The following is a 24,211-nucleotide window of genomic DNA, read 5'->3' on the forward strand; positions in this document are numbered from 1 at the left end:
CTATAAAATATATTTGGGGCGATTCCCCCCCATAGAAAGCACCCTGCTGAGCCCCGCAAATATTATGTAATTTACATTTCCAGAAAATGGGGCTTTTCCAAGTCAGAGGCAAATGAGAACAGGGTTTGCAAACTCTCAGAGGTAAATGAGAGCATAGCGTGCGAGTGTTTGTGATTCAGAATTGCTTCATCTTCTGCTATATACCTTGTGCAACTTCTGGTCACACAGAAGCAAATCTACCTTTTAAAAGGGGTTGTGACAAGACTGAGGCAGCTAACAAGATGGCCAAGAAAAAGTCAAGACTTGTGGAAAAATTAGAGAATCTTTTAGCTACGATTCAAGTGGAGGAGAATGAGGAGCTTCTGTTTACTTATAGTCTTTTTTGCTTTAAAATCATGTAATCAAATTCTTAACATACTAAATGGGAAGAGCATGAAGATCTGCTATGAAATATTTCTGGGGCGGTGATCTCTTCTTTAATGGCTATGTCCTACTTCAGAAGATATGCTGTACTTTTTTTTCGTTCTCAATCATATCATGGAGCCAACCCCCCTCCCCATCCCATTTTGGTATATGCAGTCTATGCCAATAACACTGACTCACCTTGCAGCAATGTTGCAAAGATGACTGAGGTACTCTCTGCAACATGCTTTATAAGCACCTATAATACTTAACATTTACTAATTTCAACAAAACATCTGTCCTCAAAGACAGCGATCCTAGTCCCACATCTCACAACTGTCTACATGCACACCAATGCACCTGCGATTCTACATCCAGCCCATACATTTAAAGCACATGGCTCCCCCAAAGAATCCTGGAAACTATGGTTTACACCCCACCACACTACAATTCCCAACACCCTTAACAAACTGGAATTCCCAGGATTCTTGGGGAAGCCATGTGCTTTAAATGTATGGGCTGGATGTAGAATCGCAGGTGCATTTAATTCTCACAGCAACTGGCAAAGGCGTAACTCCTGATAGAAGCTTACCAGGCAGTGCATGAGGGTCCTGAATGTTTGAGTGGTCTTCACAGTAAATGTAGAAAGCTACCATGGCAAAGAATGGCAGGTGTGGGGAATCGTTGACCCTCCAGATGTTGCTCCCACCATCCCTAGCCATTGGCTGTGCTTGCAGCAACATCTGAAAAGACAAACATTCCCCACACCTGAAGTAATGGCAGATTAAGCCACCTAACACCATAGGTGTGCTCAGTGGCGTCGCAACGGGGGTGTGTGTGTGCCCCGGGTGCCATGTCTGGGGGGGTGTCAAGTAGGAACCCCGTGGGGGCTTGCGGTGGCGCTAGCAGCCATCGCGCAGCCACAGCCGCATGTGGAGGATTCTCTGTTCGTGGCTGCAGCCGCGAGCAGAGGATCCTGGCGCCGGCGGAAAACTGCTATGTACAGCGCATGTGCAGCGTCGCATACATGCGCTGTACGTAACATGCGCTGTACGTAGCGGTTTGCTGCCCCGGGTGTCACGACGCCTTCGTTCGCCCCTGGGCATGCCACTGAGATGGAAGACAGCTAGGATCCCTAACCCCATTCCTCAAGCCAGTTTCGGCAAAACATCCATCCATTCATTTCTATGTCGCTTCATAATTCTATGAAGAAGAGGAAATCTCCAAGAGGTTTACAGCCCACATCAAACCATCAAAGAAAGCAATGCAAAATAAAACACTGCAGAGGAAAGTCAAGTTATAAAGTATGCATTCAAAGCAATATAATTAAATGAAGACATTACCATAACCGTTGCAAAATATCACTTTATTAAAGGGAGTCAGATAAAATTGGATGACCAATGATTCAGTCAGGTATGCCCCCCCCCCGTGCCTCTGAACCAGAACCCCTTTTGAAGCCCTGTGTGATGACTTCTGCCTGCAAAGCAAGGCTTTCCCCTCTCTCCTTCCCCCGCGCACCCCCATGCCCTTTCCAAAATTTGTTGCTGGGGGAGAACCAGGTGAAGGAGAAGAGGGATTGTTCTGTCTGGCAAACTGAAATGCTTGTGCTGATGGAGCAATCTAAAGAGTGTGACATTGAATTCTGTTGGGTGTAGACTCTTCAGATATAAAGGCATGAGAAGTTACAGTTATATGCAGGCTAGTCTGACATATTAGCTAGCATAGCAGAATGTCTCACCAGATAACGTGTGTTCTTAATTGTGTTTTTAATATTCTATTGCGAGCCGCCCAGGGTGTCTGGGGAAACCCAGCCAGATGGGCAGGGTATAAATTATCATTATCATCATCATCATCATCATCAAATAAGTTTTTATTGTTTTCTTCATATGATCCTTTCTCCAACAATCCTTATTATCACAGTATAAACCCTTTGACTATGCCGAGTCTTGACTTCCCTCCCTCCCAGCTGCTGGTATATACATCACATACTTATTGTGTATATTATTATCATAACTACTTCTTCTTCTTCTTCTTCTTCTTCTTCTTCTTCTTCTTCTTCTTCTTCTTCTTCCACTGGGCAACCATTTTTTACTTTTTGAATGTTGTCTAGATTTCTACAACTGATTTAGGGTATTTTTGCACTGCTGAATCAGGAAATGGCATCAGTTTCTATCCATCAGGTCAGGTTTCTGTGCTATGTTGATTTGAAAAAAATCAGATCTTGTGACAAAATCGATTACCGTATTTTTCGCCCCATAGGACACACCGCCCTATAGGACGCACCTAGTATTTTTTGGGGGGGGAAATAAAGAAAAAAAATTATTTCCCCCCCAGGCACGGGGCTGGCGCGGGGGAAGCCCGAGCTTCCCCCGACCCCAGCCCCCAGAAGAGCCTGCTATCTGCCGGTCTCCCCAGGCTTGCGGACAGCTATGCGAAGCCCGGGCGCGCTGAGGCTTCCTAATGCAGGCAGCTCTGCGCAACCCTCCAGAGCCCAGCACAGCTTGGCGCTGGGCTTTGGAGAGTCGCGCAGAGCTGCGCGGACCCCGGGATTGCAGGCAGCTCTGCATGACCCTCCGGAGGCCGGTGCCAAGCCGCGCCTCTCGCTCTCCAGGCTTCAGCGAAAGCCTGTATTCGCCCCATAGGACGCACCCACATTTCCGCTTCATTTTTGGAGGGGAGAAAATGCGTCCTATAGGGCGAAAAATATGGTACATTTTTTAGGCATTATCAGCTGATTTTTGTCAACACATATCATCCTAAATATGTTTTTAAGAGGAAAAAATGTTTTTCCAACAACATATATTGATTACCTGATAGAAACATCGATTACTGTAAACTGAATGGTGGGCATTGATAAAGGTAAGTACACGTAAATTGCATGTTGCTTCACCATTTTTCAAACTTCAGGGCTTGAACTTCCGTTTCTTGGAACTCCTGGAATGCTCAGCGGCAGGGAGGTCTCTCTTCAGAGTCCAACAGTAGTCAGCCATCATGACTGCGTTCCAGTGACCCTGATACCTGGTCTCCATCTCTTTCATGTCCTGATGGAATCTCTCCCCCTGCTCGTCACTCATTGAACCCAGGTTCTCAGGAAACCGGTCCATATGTGAAAATAGGTAGTGCATCTTGACGCTCATGTTGCAGCCCAGGTTTCTGAAAGCAGTCAGCATGTTGTTGACAAGTTCTGTGTAGTTTCTGGCCTTATTGTTGCCAAGGAAGTTCTTCACTACCAGAACAAATGCCTTCCACGCTTCCAGTTCCACTTCATTCATTGAGTTTCCGAACTCTGGATCTCTGATGAGCTGACGGATCTGAGGACCGTCAAAGATGCCAGCTTTCAACTTCTGCATGGTCAATCCTGGAAAAGCCTGGCACAAGTAAGTGAAGCAGTCACCATCCTTGTCCAGAGCCTTGGTGAACTGCTTGATTAAGCCGAGCTTGATGTGCAGCGGTGGGAAGAGTATTCTGTCTCTGTCCACCAGAGGGTCATTGATGACGTTCCTTTTTCTGCAAGGCACCAATTCCTCCCACACAGGCCAGTCCTTCTTCGTGTAATGCTGAGCACGGTCCCTACTATCCCACATGCACATAAAACATGGGTACTTGGTGAAGCCAGACTGTTGTCCCAACAAAAAGTTTGCCATCTTCAGGTCAACACAAATAAACCACTTATGCTGATCATAACCAATTTTCTCCAGCACATACTTCACCGCTTCATAGTTCTCCTTCAGTGTAGTCGAGTGAGCCAGGGGTATAGAGGCAAACTGGTTGCTGTTGTGTAGCAGAACACATTTCAGTGATCGCTTGCTGCTGTCAATGAACAGTCTCCAATCTTTGGGTTGGTACTGTGGTACTCCAAGCTTGAGCAGAAGCTGCACAATATCTGCACAGTACACCAAGTCCTTCTCTTCCGAGAAAAAACGGAGGTACTCTTGATGCCTGTTGCGGAAGAAGCTGATGCAAGCACTGTCAGAGAGGAGGTTTTTCCCCTTCAGTCTGGATGCCAGCAGTTCGGCAGAGTCCTTTGACAAGCTGAGGGCGTGAACTAGATCATTCAACTCCTTTTGGGAAAATGGATGTGGAGCATCATCTTCAAGAACCACTTCTTCTTCTTCATGTCCTTCAACACTGGAGGCATCTTCGTCACTAATGTCAAGAAGTTCTCCAAAGATAGGCACTGGAATTTCATCACAATGAGCTACAGGATGATGTGCTGATTGAAGATCAGGATACTTGAGGCTGCTCGGGTTCTTTCTGTTGATCCCAGTCACATCAACAGCACAGAAATAGCAGTCAGTGACATGGTTTGTTGGCTCCCTCCAAACCATGGGAATTCCAAAGTTCAGACTCCTCTTGCCATTGGTCCACCCACGTAGAGTCTCGGTGCATGCCTTGCACACCATGTGTGGCGCCCAAGCTTTATGCTGGTCACCAAGTTTAATACCAAAATAACTTTATGCTTTGCTGCACCAATTTATGGAAGATTTCAAGGTTTTATGACTTCAAACTGATCCCTTTTCAACATAATCACCCAGAACTATCAGACCTGAATACTTCTTGTCATTAAAATAATCATTTCCAATCAAAACAATTATTCGACATGGCATTTTACCCTCACCAACTTCTTCTAAAATGCTCCACACAAGCGTACATGTGAACAAAAACTTTAAAAAGTGACATGTGGCCATAGCTCAAAAACTTGACCTGATTGAGCAAAACCAATGTGATTTTTGGATTCAGCGCATCAGATTCGTCCTAAATCAACTGGGAAAAAAACGCAGAGAACAAATATTATTATTACTGTGTTATGAAGAATATGTGTGAAGAGGAAATCAGCTGGGTTGTCTGAGAAACACCTCTGCCAGGTTAAAAATATAATAATGGTGAGTAGAAAATGGCTACGGGATAATTTTGCTCTATGACATGGCCTTTAGGGATAAGTATTCATTAACTAGTTTTCAGCTTTTGCTCGGAAGACAAAAAGATAACTTCATTGGCTATGCGGGGGGGGGGGGGAGCAGCAACATCATATTTTGGTGTTCTCAGCATGTTGCCAATGAGATACAACCAATTTGATTTGCAAACCAGAATGTATTAATTCAAGAATATGGGACAAACATTCAGACCCAACCTTTCAGAAATCAAGTCCTTACAAGGTGTCTTAGAGATAAGAAAGATACATGAATAAAATCACAACATTAAAATATAGCAATCGATTTCCCACTGGGACTTTGATCACCAACTGCCCTGTTGGGAATGGGTTAAAGTTTAGCTGGAATAGGCCACCTAACACCCCCTTTCACAACTCCTTTGTCCCAAAAGGGGACTTCACAAAACCTTTGAAAGATTAACCTGATGAATGAAAATGCAGAACGTGGCCAGTCTCAGAGGAGGTTTGGTTTCCTTGAGAAATCTTAGCGACCTGCTATTTGGTAATCCTGTTATATTAAAGCTTTTTGATATGCTGAGAACTTCAGCTGTAAAGCAAACATGTTTTTTTTTAAGCGACTGGAAGCTGCTACGGCCTCGCCAGTTTGATATATGATTACCTTCAGACTTCTCCTTTTGCAAATAATATTTAACACTGCAAACTTGTTACCATCATAAAAGTTTGTAAATGTACATGGCAACCCATAAGTACCGGTAGGTCATACTTAGTGTATATGTCTTACTCTCAGGCACTCCTTTACCTGGGAGTAAGTCACATTGAGCACAATTGGGATTACTTCTGGGAGTCATATACAGTGGTACCTCGGGTTAAGTACTTAATTCGTTCCGGAGGTCCGTTCTTAACATGAAACTGTTCTTAACCTGAAGCACCACTTTAGCTAATGGGGCCTCCCGCTGCTGCTGTGCTGCCGGAGCACAATTTCTGTTTTCATCCTGAAGCAAAGTTCTTAACCTGAAGCACTATTTCTGGGTTAGATGAGTCTGTAACCTGAAGCGTATGTAACCCGAGGTACCACTGTATATGTAGGGAGCACGGTTAATGTTTTTAATTGCACCCACAAAAAATTGCACCCACAGAAGAACTTGCATAAGCACAAATGCAACTTTCTCTCCCTCCTCTCCTTGAATGCCCCTCAAATCTGGGCCTTTTTAGTTCCATCATCTCTGAAAGTGGGTAAGTGGCTGCAGGATTGGCAAACACATTTTTACAAATAAGAATTTAAGTTCTCTGACTTTTCCAAGTTTATGTGCCTAGGATTGAGCCATGAAAGAACGCATTTTGCTTTGTGTTTTTCACCAGGTTTAATGCACTTTCAAATTCTTGAGAAAATGAAAAACGTCCAGACTTTTAAAACCTATAAAGTTTGTGTCACAGAGTTCCCAAAGAATCCTAAAAGAAGAATACCCTTTTGGTTTCAGTCTGCTTTTCTTCCCCTACAGGGCCTCTGGTGTTGCAATGACAAGTGATTTTTCCTCTGAGAAAGTGCCCTGCCCAGCCCCTCAAATAGTGTGTAATTTACATATCCAGAAAATGGGGCTGTTCCAAGTCAGAGGCAAATGCGAACAGAGTTTGCAAACTCTCAGAGGTCAATGAGAGCATAGCGTGCGAGTGTTTGTGATTCAGAATTGCTTCCTCTTCTGCTATATACTTTTATTGCACAACTTCTGGTCACGCAGAAGCAAATCTGCCTTTTAAAAGGGGTTGTGACAAGACTGAGACAGCCAACAAGATGGCCCAGAAAAAGGCAATAGAGAATCTTTTAGCTACGCTTCAAGTGGAGGAGAATGAGGAGCTGCTGTTTACTTACAGAGGAGTGCTGTATCCAAAACTTTGTAGTCCTGAGACCTTTGAAGCACTGGAAACCATGGAAGCTAGGAAGGACGATAGGCTGATTGTTGCTTATCCAAAATGTGGTGAGTATCCAGCTTTTAATGGAATTAAAGGGGAATGGATTTGGTTACCAATTGCTATCTGACCACATACGATTTATATGTTTATTTCCCCCATGTAATCTGGATTTACAGTTTCCATGTTTCATTGTGCTTTTTATAAATGGTAAATGAGGATTTTGACTCCACAATGAATAATAACCTGTCGTGTGGAAGTGCCTTCTATTAAAGTTTGAACAAGGAAACCAGTGTTTATTTGATACCCAAAATGAACTGAAATGGGTCCCAGGTGAATACATCTTGGGGTGCCTGGATTGACTCTTTCCTCAGTGGCTGAGCACCCCACAACAGCCATGAGCAGCGACTCAAGGCCCTCTTTTATGTGGAGAGGAGATGTGTGCCTCATAAGTCCTTGGCTCCAACCCATCCTCCATGTGGCTCAGTGAGGCTTCTGAAATGGAAAAGATAGTCTCTTCCAAAGCCAGGCAGCAAGTTACCAACAGCAGGTGGGGGGGGGAGGCTGTGGGAAGGCTGGGGATGGCGACAGCTTTGTCATGACTTACCTGGTGTCACCTTGTGACCCACCTGCAGGTCCCAACCCACTGGTTTAAGACCTACGATTTAAGCCAACTGCCATATATGAACATGACTGTGCATTTGGTTATGAAGCTTATGCTCTTGTGATTCTTATATGTCTCATTTGCTTTTATTTTGCAGGTACTAACTGGGTGCTCCAAATGGTAAATGACATGGTAGCCGCAATCCCAAGTTACAAGGACTTACCACCACTAGAAAACCTTCAAATGCTTGAATTTGGACTGCCCACAAAAGTTCAGGTAGGGTAAAGAGGCGAGGGAGACAAGTTAATACCTAGAATCAAATAATTGTACAACTTGAAGAGACCCAAATGGTCATGTACTCCAAACTTCTTTGTATAGTTTGTTATTCTTCTTCTGTCAATATGTAAATCAAAGCCCCCCCCCATTATAAAGCTCAATAAAAAGAAGGGGAAAAACAACCCCTCTAGATCCTGAAACAACAAAAAAGTTAACATTCCTCTAATTCTTATTCTAGGACATGGACAAGCAGCCTTCTCCACGTATTTTTTCTACACATTTTCATTATGATAATATTCCCAAATCTTTTTTTGAGAATAAGGTGAAGGTAAGTGACTAGCTTCACTACTATTATGATTGCCTAATACTCTAACAGCATTTAATCACAATACTGAGTACTTAATATAGGTATCTTAATTTGACAGCTCTTGTCATATTGTCAAAGCAAATTCTACATCAGTCGGCCTAAAACCAGGCTAACAGAGCATTCCAACCCTCCCTCGGACTGGGTTGAGGATTTGTGTGAGGACTGAGCAGAGTTGTTCCTCTGTGTGGATCTCCTGGCTGGTTTGGATTGCTCTCTCCTGCTTTGGCTTAGTTACTCATGACTAAACCCATTGATTTCAATAGGACCTAGGTACAACTAAATCTGGACCCACTGCATTCTTTGCATAGCTGGAGGCAAAGGTGCTCCTTTATCTGTAATCTCTGTGTGAGGTAAGGGACCTTTGAAACTGTTCTCTTCACATGCGGGTCTGATGAGCCAAGCCACAGGATAATGTAGAAAATCTCCTTTCCCCCATCTTCTTCCTCAGAATAGATACTCAGTTTTACTTGGGGGAAATTCCAAAGAGGGAACTATGAAGCAAAAGCCATCTCCCAAGTCTCTCCAAGGCAAAATGTTATTGGAAGCGTTATCTACTTTTGCTAAACTTCCTGCCTTTTGTTGTGGCAGTCTGTTATGTCCCAGAAACACAGGTCTCTCCCCACAACCAGTTTAAGCGAGATGGGCAAGAACAGACAACATTTTAAGGCACCAGCTTTTTCAACATTTCCATTTCAGTTTGCACTGATATGTTACTTTCAGTTCACTATGTCCGCAACCTTTGTTCTGGGGGTCGCACCCAATGCCAAAATTGCATATACTCAAAACACATTGGGTTCAATGGTAGTTGGGACTGCCGAAGTCATTTCCGCCAGAACCCTGCGCCCCCTTTTAACATTTTTAAAAATTATTTTCCCACTTGCATAAAGCTAAATGAGCTCAAGTTGCAGGCTTCCTCTATATAAATACTGTTGACTTGCAACTTGTCTGCGTTTAACTTGCGCAATAACAGCTTTACTTGTATGGTGCCTGGCCAGCATGCAATGACACAAATTACCAGTAAACTCACACAAGGCAAAGAGCTCTAAAGCACTTTTCCTGCCACAGAAATAGATTCTAAACTCTCAGCCTTTCTTACTGGGCTCTGGGAAGGTCTCGCATATGGGCTATGGGAGGCACCTGGAAGAAATTGTGGGAGCCACATAGAGCCTGTGGGAGAGGCTCCCTTCCAGAGCAAGGCACGGAGCTTAAAAGCTCTGCCTTAGGTAGGGGCCAATGGCCTCCTTGATGTGTCAGCTCCAGAAAGTTAGAGATGTTTGCACAGGGGAGATTCCAACAAAATCTAATCTCTCTTTCTTTCTTTTTAAATAGATGTTGGTAGTATTTCGAAACCCCAAAGATGCCGCTGTATCCTATTACCATTTTTACAACAAAAACCCTGTTCTTCCAGATGTCAGCTCTTGGGATGATTTTTTTCAAATGTTCATGAGCGGCGAAGGTAGGTTAAAAGTTCTCACTTTCTGTATTTCTGAAACTTCCCTCAAAGTATTTGTGTAGAGCTTCTGTTCAGATGAAAGGCAAACAAGTTTCAGATCACCAGGACTCTTGATTGCAGGGAAAAGCCCAGTCGATATTTCTTTTACTCAGACTTGCATCATCAGTAGCTGTCCTTCAGATAGTGGTGGATAGCCAGACTCATCACTGATGGGTGATATGAATTTAGGCATCTTTTCAACACCTGATGATTTGTGTACAGATTTTACATGTCATAAAAATGGCTGGTGTTTATCAGTGTTGGGTTAAACAGAATGAACAAAGTGTTGTATTCTCATTGTAGGATATGTGCAGCTTTTGCCAGCAACTGATATTATTTTGTATACCCCACCCCACACCCGGGATTTGAAATATGCTGTTTGCATTTCATTTCAGTTTGTTGGAAATCCTACTTTGACCATGCTCTTGCTTGGGACAAACATATGGATGACGAAAATGTCATGATCATCACATTTGAAGAGCTGAAGGAAGTGAGCATTCTTTGAAATTGAGATAATGTTTCTTTGTGCCTTCATTTTCTTAGATGGCCTAATCTAGCTGTATGTGGAAATTCAGACAGGTGTATTGATGGTTGTTGAATTGGTAAAGGGAGAGGCATTGTTTTGCTTTTCTGTTTCTGCTCCCTTTCCCTCCCTCCTCATTACCATTAGTTTTCTTTTCCTTAATAAACCTGTAGTTAATAATTCTCAAAAATGCATTCATTTTTGACTGAGGTTTGGAAGTTCTTTCTCATCATGCTGCCAAGTACTTTCTGCTGTGTTTCTGACAGTTTTATATTTTGACTTTTCTTCTGCCACAACTACTTTTGTTAAGTGCGTGAGTATTGTGTGTGTGTTTTGTTTTTTCCCTTTAGCAGGTTCGGATATTTTAAATGTTTTAAAATTAAAAAATAAATGGCAATCCTGCAGTTCATTAAATACTAAGCACACCAATATGCCAGTCTGATTAAGTATTGTGGTGTAAACTCTCTGGGTGTGCTCATTCACAGGCTAAGTTTATCAGAAGTAGTGTTCCAAACTTTTAATCATCTCAAACATTTCTGAGTTGAATATAGATGATTGAACATGGCACACTGGAAATGGGAAAAAAATGGATAGCAGATATTTGTGGGGGGAATGCTTTTCAAGGAATATAAGTTACAGAAACAAGTAGAAAGTTATAAATGCTGCACCTTTGCTGTGACAATGTTTCTGTGCTTCCTTTCACGCTGCACTTATTTTGCTAATACTGTATCAGATGCACCTTTTTAGGGCAGTAAAGCACATACCTTACATTTATGAATATATTTATTCAGATGTTTAGCCTGCCCCATTCTTGAATCTTAGGGCTGATTCTAACTTAGAAATCTACCTTAGTAGCAATTATATTTATGAAGTCATAACTAACTTTATTGTTATTTTCCAGAATCTTTACGAAGGAGTGAAGCGAATAGCTGAATTTTATGAGCTGCCTCTGTCTGATGAAATGATTAAGTCTGTTGCAGAGAGCTCCACCTTCCAAGCAATGAGCAGTAAATCTGAAGAAACACATGGTCGGTTTGCTCCTGTCCTTTTCAGAAAAGGTACTGCAAATATTGACTTTATGCCACTAGTTTGCAATGAATTCTGTTTCTTCCAGTAACACAAGCGCCCTCTAGTGGTGCCATTTATGGAAAAAACCAAACCTAGTTCAATGCCTAGAAAATAGTTTTGACCCATTTCCTTCTTTCTCTCTCCCATCCAGGGACGCGGACTTAGAAAAAATATTGGGGGGGCCCGGGAAAGCTCATGAATAATAAATAAGCTCATGAATATGCAAATAGAGTGGCTCCGGCCCTAAATAGGGCAAGCCACGCCCCCCCAGCCAGCCGATTGGCTGGCTGGGAGGTGTGGCCAGTCGGGATTCCCCTGTTCTCGCGGGATTTCCGGCAGTGCCTTGGCAGCCGGGGCTCTCCGATTAGGGCGCGCGGCTGGCTGGCTGGCGAAGGAGCAGGTGCGGAGGAGGCGGGGGACGGCGGCGGCGCTCTACTGGAAGGGCGCCCGCCCGACATTATTGGGGGGGCTGAGCCCCCCCAAAAATTTTTTTGAGGGGGCTCGAGCCCCCTCAAGCCCCATGGAGTCGGCGCCTATGCTCCCATCCCACATATAGAACCAAAGTTCAAAAGAACTAAGAACCCTTATAAAGCCTCTGTAAGACCATTCTCATTTTCTTGCTATCATTAGAACAAGGACGTCTTATGGTCCACAATAGTTTACACATGTCATACTTTAAATAGGCAAATTAGTCTGCAAAAATGGAAGCTACTTGTGCTGTGACATCACAGTTTTCTGCATTCTCTCCTACCAATGATATCCAACTATGTAGAGCAGACTTCCTCAACCTTGGCCCTCCAGATGTTTTGTGACTACAGTTCCCATCATCCCTGACCACTGGTCCTGCTAGCTAGGGATCATGGGAGTTGTAGGCCAAAAACATCCAGAGGGCCAAGGTTGAGGAAGCCTGATGTAGAGTAAGAGGCATAAAAACCATGAGCCCAGGGCAGCTCATGTTTTATTATGTCAATAATCAAACAAGACAGTTAAACTCTGAATAGTGGTCTAAGTGATCTGGGAGTTGGTGGTCCTATTGAATTTGAAAGTTTCTAAGTGGACAAGCATAGGACTGCGCAGTGGGATAGCTGGAATTCAGTGGGGCTTATTTGCAAGTAGGTTGGGAAAGGAATAATGCCTAAGTGCTCTAAGTGTAAACCAGTTAGCCACAGTATAAATTACTTTATACTATATGTGTAATTTAAACAACACTATTATTTACAATACTACCACATCATGTTTCTTTAACCAGAACCATTTTGACAGGGATAAGCTTCCCGTTTTGTTTATCTTTTTCAATGGTTTCAGACAACAGAATATTTCCACAGATCAAAGCAAGCTTCTCTACTCTTTCTCGTGTTTGCATTTTTCTTGACTGGTGTCAAACTCCCCCTCCCTCCTCAAAAAAAAAAAAGAATAGTTTTTTTCACCTGCTGCAAAGATAAGAGACATCCGCAGCAGGCGAGATGATTTGAGAGTTCTACAGGTTTACCATATACAGTACTGAAATTATAATTATGTTAAATTCTCTTATATAGCTACTAGAAGAGTAGCCAGTGCATTACAAGGAAGAATGATATTTTAAAAATCATGCCTTAAAAACATGTCAGCCATCATTGTAAGATAATATATTTCATGGTGTGTGTGCGTGTGTGCGCTCGCTTCTTTTAATTCTCAAAAATTTCTTAGGCTTCTCTTGGGAGGAAAAGCTGTGTTTCAATAATGCTGCTGCTGCTGCTGATGTTAAAAGAAACAGAAATATTTAAAAAGAAAACCTTGCAGCTGCACACACATGCACACATATATCCCTCAAATGTTTCTGTCACTCACTCTTCACATCTCCAAACAGCCCATTCTGATGCATGCTAGTAATTCCTTTCCTTGGTTACTCCCAAGAAAGGGTGCATAGGGTTGCAGAATGAGAAGTATGACAATACAGCCATCTGCTTCAACATTCAAAATCATAAATCTGATCTGTAAACCTCTATACAGGAAGGCATAAAGAGTGAGATTCATTTCTCATTGTTTCTTAATAGGTGCTGTGGGTGATTGGAAGACTTTGTTCACTGAAGCTCAGAGCCAGGAAATGGATGCAAAATTTGAAGAGTGCTTAGCAGGAACTAAACTGGGTGCAAAGCTAAAATATGACCAATATTGTAAATTTTAAACCTTGGATGTGGAGGTTATCATCTGAAGCCTTTTGATTAAGAATAAAATAATGTTTAAGTGCTGGAGACATTTATGAACAGAAAATAAATAAAATGTTCTCAGTCTGTCTTGCTTTAAAATCATGTACTCAAATTCCTAACATACTAAATGGGGACAGCATGGAGATCAACACATAAGTGTTATGAAATATTTCTGGGGTGGTGATCTCTTCTTTAATGGCTTTGTCCTACTTCAAAAGATATGCTGTACTTGTTTTACATTCTGAATCATACAGTGGTACCTCGGGTTAAGTACTTAATTCATTCCAGAGGTCCGTTCTTAACCTGTTCTTAAACTGTTCTTAACCTGAAGCACCACTTTAGCTAATGGGGCCTCCTGCTGCTGCCGCGCCGCCAGAGCACGATTTCTGTTCTCATCCTGAAGCAAAGTTCTAAACCTGAAACACTATTTCTGGGTTAGCGGAGTCTGTAACCTGAAGTGTATGTAACCTGAAGCGTATGTAACCCGAGGTACCACTGTATTGTGGAGCCAAAACCCACTGTCCCATTTTGGTATACGCAGTCTATGCCAATAACACTGACTCACCTTGCAGCAATGTTGCAAAGATGACTGATGTGCTCTCTGCAACATGCTTTATAAGCACTTACTGTATAATACTTAACATTTACTTATTTCAACAAAACATCTGTCCTCAAAGACAGCGATCCTAGTCCCACATCTCACAACTGTCTACATGCACGCCATACATTTAAAGCACATGGTTCCCCCAAAGAATCCTGGAAACTATGGTTTACACCTCACCACACTACAATTCCCAGCACCCTTAACAAATTGCAATTCCCAGGATTCTTTGAGGGGAAGCCATGTGCTTTAAATGTATGGGCTGGATGTAGAATCGCAGGTGCATTTAATTCTCACAGCAACTGGCAAAGGCATAACTCCTGACAGAGGCTTACCAGACAGTGCATGAGGGTCCTGAATGTTTGATTGGTCTACACAGTAACAACAAATGTAGAAAGCTACCATGACAAAGTATGGCAGGTGTGGGGAATTGTTGACCCTCCAGATGTTGTTCCCACCATCCCTAGCCATTGGCTGTGCTTGCAGCAACATCTGAAAAGACAAACATTCCCCACACCTGAAGTAGGGAAACAAAGGCATTCTGTGCATGCTCAGAGGCACTTCTCTGTATTTCACTCTTTCAAGCTCAGCTCAAATATGATAAACATGTGTTAGGTTTCAGCCTCTAGTAAATAATATCTTAAAGTAAGCCTTGTATCAATCTGGCTTTGCCATTAGATGACATTGACAGGTTTATTTACCAATTCTCACTGACCCAGTTACTAGCACAATTACATTCTGGGACTGATTCTTCTAGTTTCCTTCGCAGTGCCATTACAATACTGTATATTACAACCCTTCAAGGCTTGTACCAGATACGTATACGTTGCAACGTGAAGCACAGTTCTAACCATGTTTAGTCATCCCATTGACTTCATTGGGTCTTACTCCCAGGTTAATTGGGGTTAGGACTGTGGCTTGAGTTGTTCAACCTCTACTGATACATGATGATCATTGTTCATGGTCTTGGGTATGAATTTGAAGGCACATGACATAGCGACATTATGGAAACTGAGATGTGGGACCGGCGAACGTCAGAACAGGAGATCATCTGAGAACCCCAGGTGCAGTTTTTTGTCCCCTCTGCTCAGTGTCTGCTGTCCTGGGCTCTTTTGGGAGGAAGAGCAGGGTATAAATCAAACAATTAATAACAATTCACATTAGTCGAGCCTTGAAATTGAGGTATGGGTCTGCTCAATGCCAGATTAAGCCACCTAACGCCCTAGGCGTGGAAGACAGCTAGAATCCCTAATCCTATTACTCAAGCCAGTTTCGGCAAAACATCCATCCATTCATTTCTCTGCCGCTTTATAATTCTAAGAAGAAGAAATCTCCAAGAGATTTACAGCCCACATCAAACTATCAGAGAAAGCAATGCAAAATAAAACATTGCAGGGGAAAGTCAAGTTATAAAGCAAGCATTCAAACAACTTAATAAAACGAAGACATCACCACAACCGTTGCAAAATAACACTTTATGAAAGGGAGTCAGATAAAGTTGGATGACGAATGATTCAGTCAGGTATGTCCCCCCCCCCCCGATGCCTCTGAATCAGAACCCCTTTTGAGAGGCGGCGTTATAAAATCAACCAAGAAGTCGGGAGGGAACTCTCCTGGCGACCACGCAGGGCGGTGAGGAGACCAGGCCGGAAGTTCCATAGCCGACACGTTCCCGTTACCGCCAGCGGCGCGTTTCAGTTTCGATTCTCCGCGGTGGCCGCCTGTGCCGGGGAAGGAGCGGGGCCCGCTTGTTGCAGGGAAACGAAAGCGGAGCAGCAGCGCTTCCCGCAGACGGACGAGTCTCCCTCTCGGAAGCAGTCGTCTGCAGAGGGGGCTCCGCCGCTCTTGGCCCGGACTTGTCCCAAGGGAGAAGCAGCTGCCCACCGACCACCCCGTGGCGCCGGTGAGTACGCCGAGGTGGTCCTGACCCCGCGGACGGGAGGCGTCCAATAGTCGGCGCCCCGGGGCGGGAGGCGCGGGAGGAATCCCACCCGATTCCTACTCGTGCCAGCCTGCTTAGTTCCAGCGGGGCTCCTTCCGAGGACGTGGGCTTTGGGCCGAGGCAGGTGGCCGCCTTGCAGCGGCGCGCCGAGAGGGGTGCTTCTTGCCCGGGCAGAAAAACAGTTACTTTGTGGTCCATTGCCCCTTTTTTCTGCCAGGGAGGGCGGGAGGCACTCCTGGAAGGTTCTTTGCCAAAGACTTTTCACGGCCTCGCCCCTCGACTTGGGCAGGAAGGGAGAAGGGCGCGCCGCTGTGCCCCAGGGCAGGCGGTCCTCCTGTGAAGAGCATTGCGGCCGCTTTGGCCAGCCTGGGTCCAGGGGACGGCGCGGGTGACCCTGCTTGGCTTCCCCCCTGCAAGTTTGTTTTGGCCAACAGCGTCACCAGTCACCGGGCGCTGTGTTCCTTATCAGTCGGTTCACCATGTCCCAGGTCACAGAAAAGCGAGCCAGCGTTTGAGTTAATCTGAACTCTTAGGCTGGATCGATAGAATTGTCACGACGGCCATCTAGTCCAAACCCATGCGATGCAAGAATCCTTTTGCCCAGAGTGGGGCTTGAACCCACCACCCTAAGATTAAGAGTCCTACGCTCTACTGGCTGAGCTATGCCTGCAGCTGCTCAGTAATAAGGAAAGGGAAGGTTGAAAATTGCCTATTGAGAATTTTGTAATAGAATTCTTCTTCTTGGCATCTAAGGTCTTCTCTGCATTCTTCCCATAGAGCTGCTATGTTGTAGCCCTGTTGTAGGGGCTCCTGTGATGTCATGTTTAGAGGGAGCAGAGAGAGCCACTCTCCTGCCCCTTTTGGCCCCACCACACAGACTAGCAGATTGGCGCTAGTCTGGGTAGTGGTGGAACAAAAGAAGTGTGAGAGAGTCGCTGTTCATTTCTTTTCTTGGGGAAATGCCTTTGCTTCCACTCCCAGTTTCCCAGTTGGAACGCTTCTGAGCAGCTTCCAGTTCTACAGTTCTTTGATTCTGTGTTTGTGTTGGGCCTCCTGGGGAAGTGGTGGTGGAAACCACTGTTGTGTACCACCAGTGCCATGGTGTGAATGGGGGTGTGGTGTTCCCCACTGTCTCTTTTCCAAAGTGCTCTGGTTTTCCCCCTGGTTTCTGTACTTATAACATAAGGGTGGGTGGGGAGTGTTGTTAATAATACAGTGTTCCTTCTTCGAATTTATTTCAGTTTCCTAGCCTGTACCAAAATGGCAGACAACCAAGCTGTTCCAAGAATATACATGGCGAAACTTAATGAGTATTGTCAGAGAAGACGTTTACGATTGGACTATAAGGATCTTGGTTTCGATGGCCCATCTCATAATCCTGTGTAAGTGGAAGAGGAATGTTGGGAAGTGGGGACAGGGAGGAGTGAGGAAATTCACACTTCCTTCCAGATGTGTTTTATGCAAAAAGTAAACAGAGCTGGAATATCGGTATGGCAACTAAATTAAAGGATCAGTTTTTTCTCGATAGCCTTTCCCCCACACCTATGTAAAGTCCTGCCCAGTTTACTTGTGTACAACTGAAACACTTCCTTAATCATCCCAGTTTCTTGGTCCACTAAGATTTTCCAACCCCAGAGAGAAAGCATAACATAGGACCAGGCTTCCCCCACCCCAAGACCTGACATTGCCTTTTGTTTCTCATTCCAATTATAAGGGTGGGAGAAATTGCTTCGTTTTCCCTCTCTTGCAGATAGGTTAGTAAACTATCCTTAGAAGCTGCACTGTTGAACCCTCCTACTCTCCAGTCAGCTGCCTGAAACAGCATCTAATTTAGTAGGATGGCTTACTTGTGGCTCTCCAGATGTTTTTGGACCCTGGCTCCCAAGGCAGCATGGCTGATTGTCACGGATAATGGGCGTTGTACTCTAAAACATATAGAGGGCACATGCTTGGTGAATGGAGCCTTATAGGACATAAAAGGGAAGCTAGCATTAGGCACACTTTACAAATAATAGGAATCAGAGATTTACAGGAGCAAACTATCCAGATATTTCCCATTTCTGTTTATCCAGCATACAAGACTTAAAGCATAAAATTCAATCTGCAAGCATATTTTGCAGACTGTGGGCTTTTAACTCTCTCTTTTTCATTGCAGATTCACTGTAGCAGTTGAAATAGATGGAAAGCAGTATAGCCGAGCAACAGGTAAAAGCAAGAAGGAGGCAAAAGATCGTGCAGCATTCTTAGCTTGGGAGTCCATACAACAAGAACTGCCAGTAAGTAGACCATAAAGGATACATGTCAAGACATACAAATAATCTAGAAAACAGAAAAGAGCCTTTGATCTTGAGGTATACTAAAAAAACCCCAATCTTTTACTTTGGTACCTTGGGTTACATACTCTTCAGGTTACAAGCTCCACTAACCCAGAAATATTACCTCGGGTTAAGAACTTTGCTTCAGGATGAGAACAGAAATTGTGCTCCGGCGGTGCGGCAGCAGCGGGAGGCCCCATTAGCTAAAGTGGTGCTTCAGGTTAAGAACGGACCTCCGGAACGAATTAAGTACTTAACCCGAGGTACCACTTTATCTCATTCTGTTTTAACATCTGCCTGAAGCTGCTAGGAAATGCCATCTGTGGGCAGGGGTAGCTGGTAACATTTTGAGCTGATATGGCTGCACTATTTAACCTTGCTGTTTCCATCACAATAGGGCTTAGGAAAGTGTGCCATTGCACATGTGCAGAGTGCCGTTGTCTCCTCCTCTCTTAAAAAAAAACTAGTTATTATCTATGGATAGGGGAAAATATTCAAAGTACGATTTTCAGACAAAATTGACTTCATACATCTTATTTAGAAATTCAGCGATACCACATGTGGTAGATTTTTGAATTAATTTCTATTATGTCTGAGATTTGGGGAAATATATTCCAAGTTTGTAGAAGGGCGTGGCTTCATATCTAGACAGGCATAGAAGCAAAACTATTCATTTTAGAAATTCACTGAGAAACTCACAAAAGAACAAAGTAAAAATAGTACTGATAGGATTTTACTACATCGCTGTGCATTTATGGTATACCCCCCACAGGGGTGGAGGAGCTTGATGAAAGCAGATCCATACAGCATTTCTGGAAAATACTCTGGAACTGCTTGTGACTCAGATTTACTCCAATTAGTCCTAACAAATTTTCTGCTTTGAGACTCATGAGAGTGACCTCTTTGCCATAGCTATGTTTCTGGATCAGGATTAGCTGAGTGCTGCAGAGAACAGGAGATTGACAAACCTGCCTTTGTAAAGTCAAGGAAGTGTATAATGTTTGTGGAGCAGGAAAGAGTTTATCTAGACTACACTACTACTTCCAGGGGCTGCCTTAGAAGATGGTTTGGAAATTTCAACTGGTGTATTATATTACATACACAGAATGTCATATAATTCAAATTGCATTACAATAAAATGCAATGTAAGAAGTAAAATAAGCAAAAAAATGCCATTAAAAATCAGTATTTAATGTGAGCACGCTATGGACCACCTGAATTTTTGAGAACCCATGTCCTTCTTATACAGCTAATGGTGATGAAGGTCTTTCAGGAAGCACTGCCATCTCTTAAGTTGTACAATGTTTCTGGGTCTGCCGATGCATACTATGTTGTCTCTCTTTGACCTGGACCTTTTGGTGCCAGTGTTCTTGCAGGTTGTGGGTGGCGTCACCACCTCTTTTGAAAACACTTAGTGTTCTTCTGCAAGTTTTTTTGTGGAGGGTCCCTCAGTGGCAATTCCAAGGGACGCTGCTTGGTCCCCTAGGTCTTCAGTCTATGGGGAGTTGGATTCATATATACCCAGTACCAGGTCAGAACTAGAAATGACACGCACCTATCTTGTATCAGGTCTAGCCTTCTGGCCTTTGCCTTGTATGCGTATTGTTATTGCCATGTAACATTGCTAAATAAGAACAGTATTTTGTGAGGCCTGTTGCCAACTTAGAACATGAAACCCAAGGTAAGTACAGACCTCCCCATACCATATAATAAGGAGGAAATCAGTGAGAAACCTCTCACTGTTCAAGCAAACTGACTTATACATATTGTTTACAGGCAGATCCTGTTTTAAGACCAGAGCAGCCGCTGCCTCCTCTGCCATCACCACAATATCCTGTTTTAAGACCACAGCAGCCGCTGCCTCCTCTGTCATCGCCACTATCTCAGTCTCCTGAGCCTGCTGCAAATCTGGCACAACCAGCTTCTTCACTTAACTATCTTGCCTTGCTCAATGAATATTCCTCGAGAAACAAAGTGGTGGTTCAATATGTTGTGGTTTCTAAATCTGGCCTGGATCACATGCCAATGTAAGTTGTCAATAGTAATTGATTTTTTTTGTTGACTACTACTCTTGGCAACTTTTTTTGGTTAAACCTAAAGCTCTTAGTGATTTGTAGATAATAGTAGATTTTTTTTGGTGTTATTTGGGTGCCAGCTCATACTGAGGTTTTTTAAATTCCGGCTTTTGGGAATGGTCTGTGACATTTAGTAATTTCACCACTACTATGACTACTACTGGGATGTGGGTGGCGCTGTGGTCTAATCCACTGAGCCTCTTGTGCTTGCCGATCAGAAGGTTGGCAGTTTGAATCCGCATGACGGGGTGAGCTCCCATTGCTCTGTCCCAGCTCCTGCCAACCTAGCAGTTCGAAAGCACACCAGTGTGAGTAGATAAATAGGTATTGCTGTGAAGAGAAGGTAAACGGTGTTTCCGTGCGCTCTGGCTTCCGTCACAGTGTCCCATTGCACCAGAATCGGTTTAGTCATGCTGGCCACATGACCTGGAAAGCTGTCTGTGGACAAAGCTGTCTGTGGACAAACACCTTGGCCTGAAAAGCGAGATTAGCGCCGCACCCCATAGTCACCTTTGACTGGACTTAACTGCCCAGGGGTTCTTTACCTTTATCTTACTACTATCACTACTACTATTATTGATTAAATTTATATACTGCCCGTCATTTATCTACCACTTTGGGATACCCTGGCCTAAATAAAATAAAATGTAGGAAAATGGTATGTGAGACAGGTGACAGTGAGTTTGAAGTTTTCCATAGCCAAAGAAAGGCTTGAGGTCCCGATGCAAGGGTTTTTATTTCCCTCCACTCCCCTGCAGCTTCCCACGTGCCCTCAAAATGGAGGACCTTTCAGAGATTTTTTGAGCTTGTTCAGGGTGGAGAGAAAATGGAAGTGCCAATCTGCCTGTGTGGACTCTGCTCTGGCCATCCAATTTGTGACTCCTGACTATATGCTCACTTTTGTAACATGGACACCAAAAAAGTTTTGCTTGAGGTCATTAGAACTTTGTATGGAGATTGGGTTCCTGCCCAAGGTCTATAGGATTGCTGCCTTTGTCTTCAACAGTGTATGTTAACTTATTTCCCCCCTCCCCTCTTTTATGCCTTCTAGTTTTCACTGTGTCTGTACAATTGATGATAAAGATTTTGGTGAGGGAACAGGAAATAATAAACAAACAGCAAAACGGAATGCAGCCAGGCAAGCGTATGAAAAATTGAATGACCAAGCAACCTCCAGGGTATGTATTGCATATTCATCAGACTGTGTTTTTCATGTGTGACATTTAATGTATTTTTAATCTTTATTGGAAGCTGCCCAGAGTGGTTGGGGAAACCCAGCCAGATGGGTGGGGTACAAATAAATTATTATTATTATTATTATTATTATTATTATTATTATTATTATTTACTGAAGTTCTCACCCTGAGCCAGCAGGGGGATACTGTAGATAGTTCAGGTCCACATATGCAAATAAGGGATCGAAAGTGATGTTCAGTGATTGGATAGTTACAGAAAATTGTTACTGTTGCGTTCTAGTGGAGCTCTATATAAGCAGGTTGGCTGAACCCTTCAGTTCAGTTCTGTTCTGGCCTGTGAATAAACAAGAGCTGTTTGAAGATTTGCTGTGTCGTCTGATATGTTCACCCACAACTAAACATTGGCGACGAGGATGGGATCGATGGACAACAGAGCACAGCCAGATGCGGCCACCCTCTGAGTGGAGCTGAATCACTGAGCTGAAACACTTGAGCGAAATCACTGAACGTCACTTTTGATCCCTTATTTGCATATGTGGACCTGAACTATCTACAGTATCCCCCTGCTGGCCCAGGGTGAGAACTTCAGTACATAACAATTATTTTTAATTATCAGTGTAGCCATTTTCTTTGCAGGAAGCGGGCGTGTCCTATGAATAGCTTTGCCAGCTCTCACCAGCCCCTGCCATCAATGTGATACTTGTTGGGGTTGATGAGAATCATAGAATTGTAGAGTTGGAAGCTACCATGAGGGTCATGTAGTCCAACCCCCTGCAATGCAGAAATCTTTTGCCTGTTGTGAGGGTTGAACCCATGACCCTGGGATTAGGGTCTACCGACTGAGAGTTATAGTCCAGAACATCTGGAGTGCACTGGGTTGGCCAAGGCTGGTTTAATCCCTTTAATTTCGTTGCCATTGTTACTTTTTGTTGCAGTAGATTTTTTAAATCCACGGTTAAGGTATAATTCCGAATTGTTTTTCAGGCAGAAAGAAGTGCTTCCCTTCCAAATAGTTCTAGAAATCCATCACACAGTAATTCCCAAGAATCATCACCAGAGGCATCTGGGACGTAAGTTAAGCATTTAATGGTGTCTCTTTAAAGTACTCTTATTCTAATTTTTTTGTTGTTGATTTAACAACAGTGCTGTACAATATAGCATTCTATAATGAGCAAAAGGGACACTTATGTATAACATAGCCTTGTAAATGGAGAGGAAGGTGTGATTGGTAGCAATTGAAACAGTGCTTTATTAATGGTAGTATCACAGCTGTGGCCCTCCTTCCCACAGGAGGTAAGATGGTCCTCTTATTTATTTTGCCAACTTCTAATGTATTTTAATCTTGCCTGTATGTGGATCTCTTATTTCAAGCCTTGTGGCCCTATCTAGGCCTTAAAAGCAGTACGTAAGTGGGCGTTTAAAAACAAAATAAAAACAGAAAGTTAACAACATTCATCAACTGCAACAATCTCTAGCAAAGCTTTAGTCCTGTGCGTACCTTCCTTTGCGACCCACAACTAAGAGAAGGACTTTGCTAGTGTTTAATTTGGGGTTCACAACGCCCCTTCTGCATGTTACATATAATCAGAGATCACAATTTAAAACCAACTCTGGTTAGTTAAAACAAGCCAGCTTCAAGACCCATGGGTTGAAGTCTGCTTCTTCTGAAACAGAACAGAGTTTCTGAGAAACTGAAAGGAAAAGGGTTTGGCTTTGAGATAGGAGAGGCCATTGGGGCTGCTCATGAGACCAAGGCTTTGTTTGGAATGATTCTAGCTTGTTCTAGCTTGTGTATGTAGCACCAGACCATGGTCTAGTGTGTGAACTGGGCTGCTCTTTCACTTTATACAGTAGTTAAAAGTTCTTCAAATGGATTTTAAACCTGCCTAATCTTTTGAGTAGTCCGCTTTTTGGAAGTATGTTGCAGCTGAAAATACTTAAACAACCTTAGAAAAACCTGTTCGTTATACACTTCAGTTAAAGTTGTTATCCCTGCTTGAAAGTTTTGATTCAGACATTAAATTCAGGAGTTGCCTTTTTAAAATAAAAATCATAGCAAGCAGCAAAATAATCCTCTGTGCAAAAATAGAAATCTCTTGGAGAATAAAACACAGTGTTGCAGCACAGTAACCTCTGGAAGATAACAATTGCTGAAAAAGTAACATCTTAAATGAAATTATTGAAATGTACAGGCAAACCAAATTGTTTTTGTATAATATGTCATATACAGTGGTGCCTCTGGTTACGTACTTAATTCATTCCGGAGGTCCGTTCTTAACCTGAAACTGTTCTTAACCTGAAGCACCACTTTAGCTAATGGGGCCTCCCACTGCTGCCGCGCCACCGCGCGATTTCTGTTCTCATCCTG

The 24,211-nt window shown here is 43.4% G+C and overlaps 1 protein-coding gene across 1 annotated transcript in view; it reads left to right on the forward strand.

The window, feature by feature from the left end:
• Positions 1-254: 254 nt before the first annotated feature.
• Positions 255-24,211, forward strand: part of LOC309528701 (interferon-induced, double-stranded RNA-activated protein kinase-like) — a 38,688-nt gene continuing 14,731 nt past the window's right edge. The window contains exons 1-14 of the mRNA XM_082216299.1: positions 255-305; positions 7,092-7,266; positions 7,960-8,078; positions 8,317-8,406; positions 9,775-9,901; positions 10,333-10,427; positions 11,362-11,518; positions 13,562-13,686; positions 15,977-16,218; positions 17,499-17,639; positions 18,413-18,533; positions 20,349-20,599; positions 21,699-21,825; positions 22,828-22,913. Of these exons, the coding sequence (XP_082072425.1) occupies positions 282-305; positions 7,092-7,266; positions 7,960-8,078; positions 8,317-8,406; positions 9,775-9,901; positions 10,333-10,427; positions 11,362-11,518; positions 13,562-13,686; positions 15,977-16,218; positions 17,499-17,639; positions 18,413-18,533; positions 20,349-20,599; positions 21,699-21,825; positions 22,828-22,913 (1,880 nt within the window). The 5' untranslated portion in view covers positions 255-281. The remainder of the gene's footprint in view (positions 306-7,091; positions 7,267-7,959; positions 8,079-8,316; positions 8,407-9,774; positions 9,902-10,332; positions 10,428-11,361; positions 11,519-13,561; positions 13,687-15,976; positions 16,219-17,498; positions 17,640-18,412; positions 18,534-20,348; positions 20,600-21,698; positions 21,826-22,827; positions 22,914-24,211) is intronic.

This window comes from Podarcis vaucheri (assembly GCF_965113315.1).
Source record: "Podarcis vaucheri genome assembly, chromosome: 3".
In the NCBI taxonomy this organism is placed as follows: Eukaryota; Metazoa; Chordata; class Lepidosauria; order Squamata; family Lacertidae; genus Podarcis; species Podarcis vaucheri.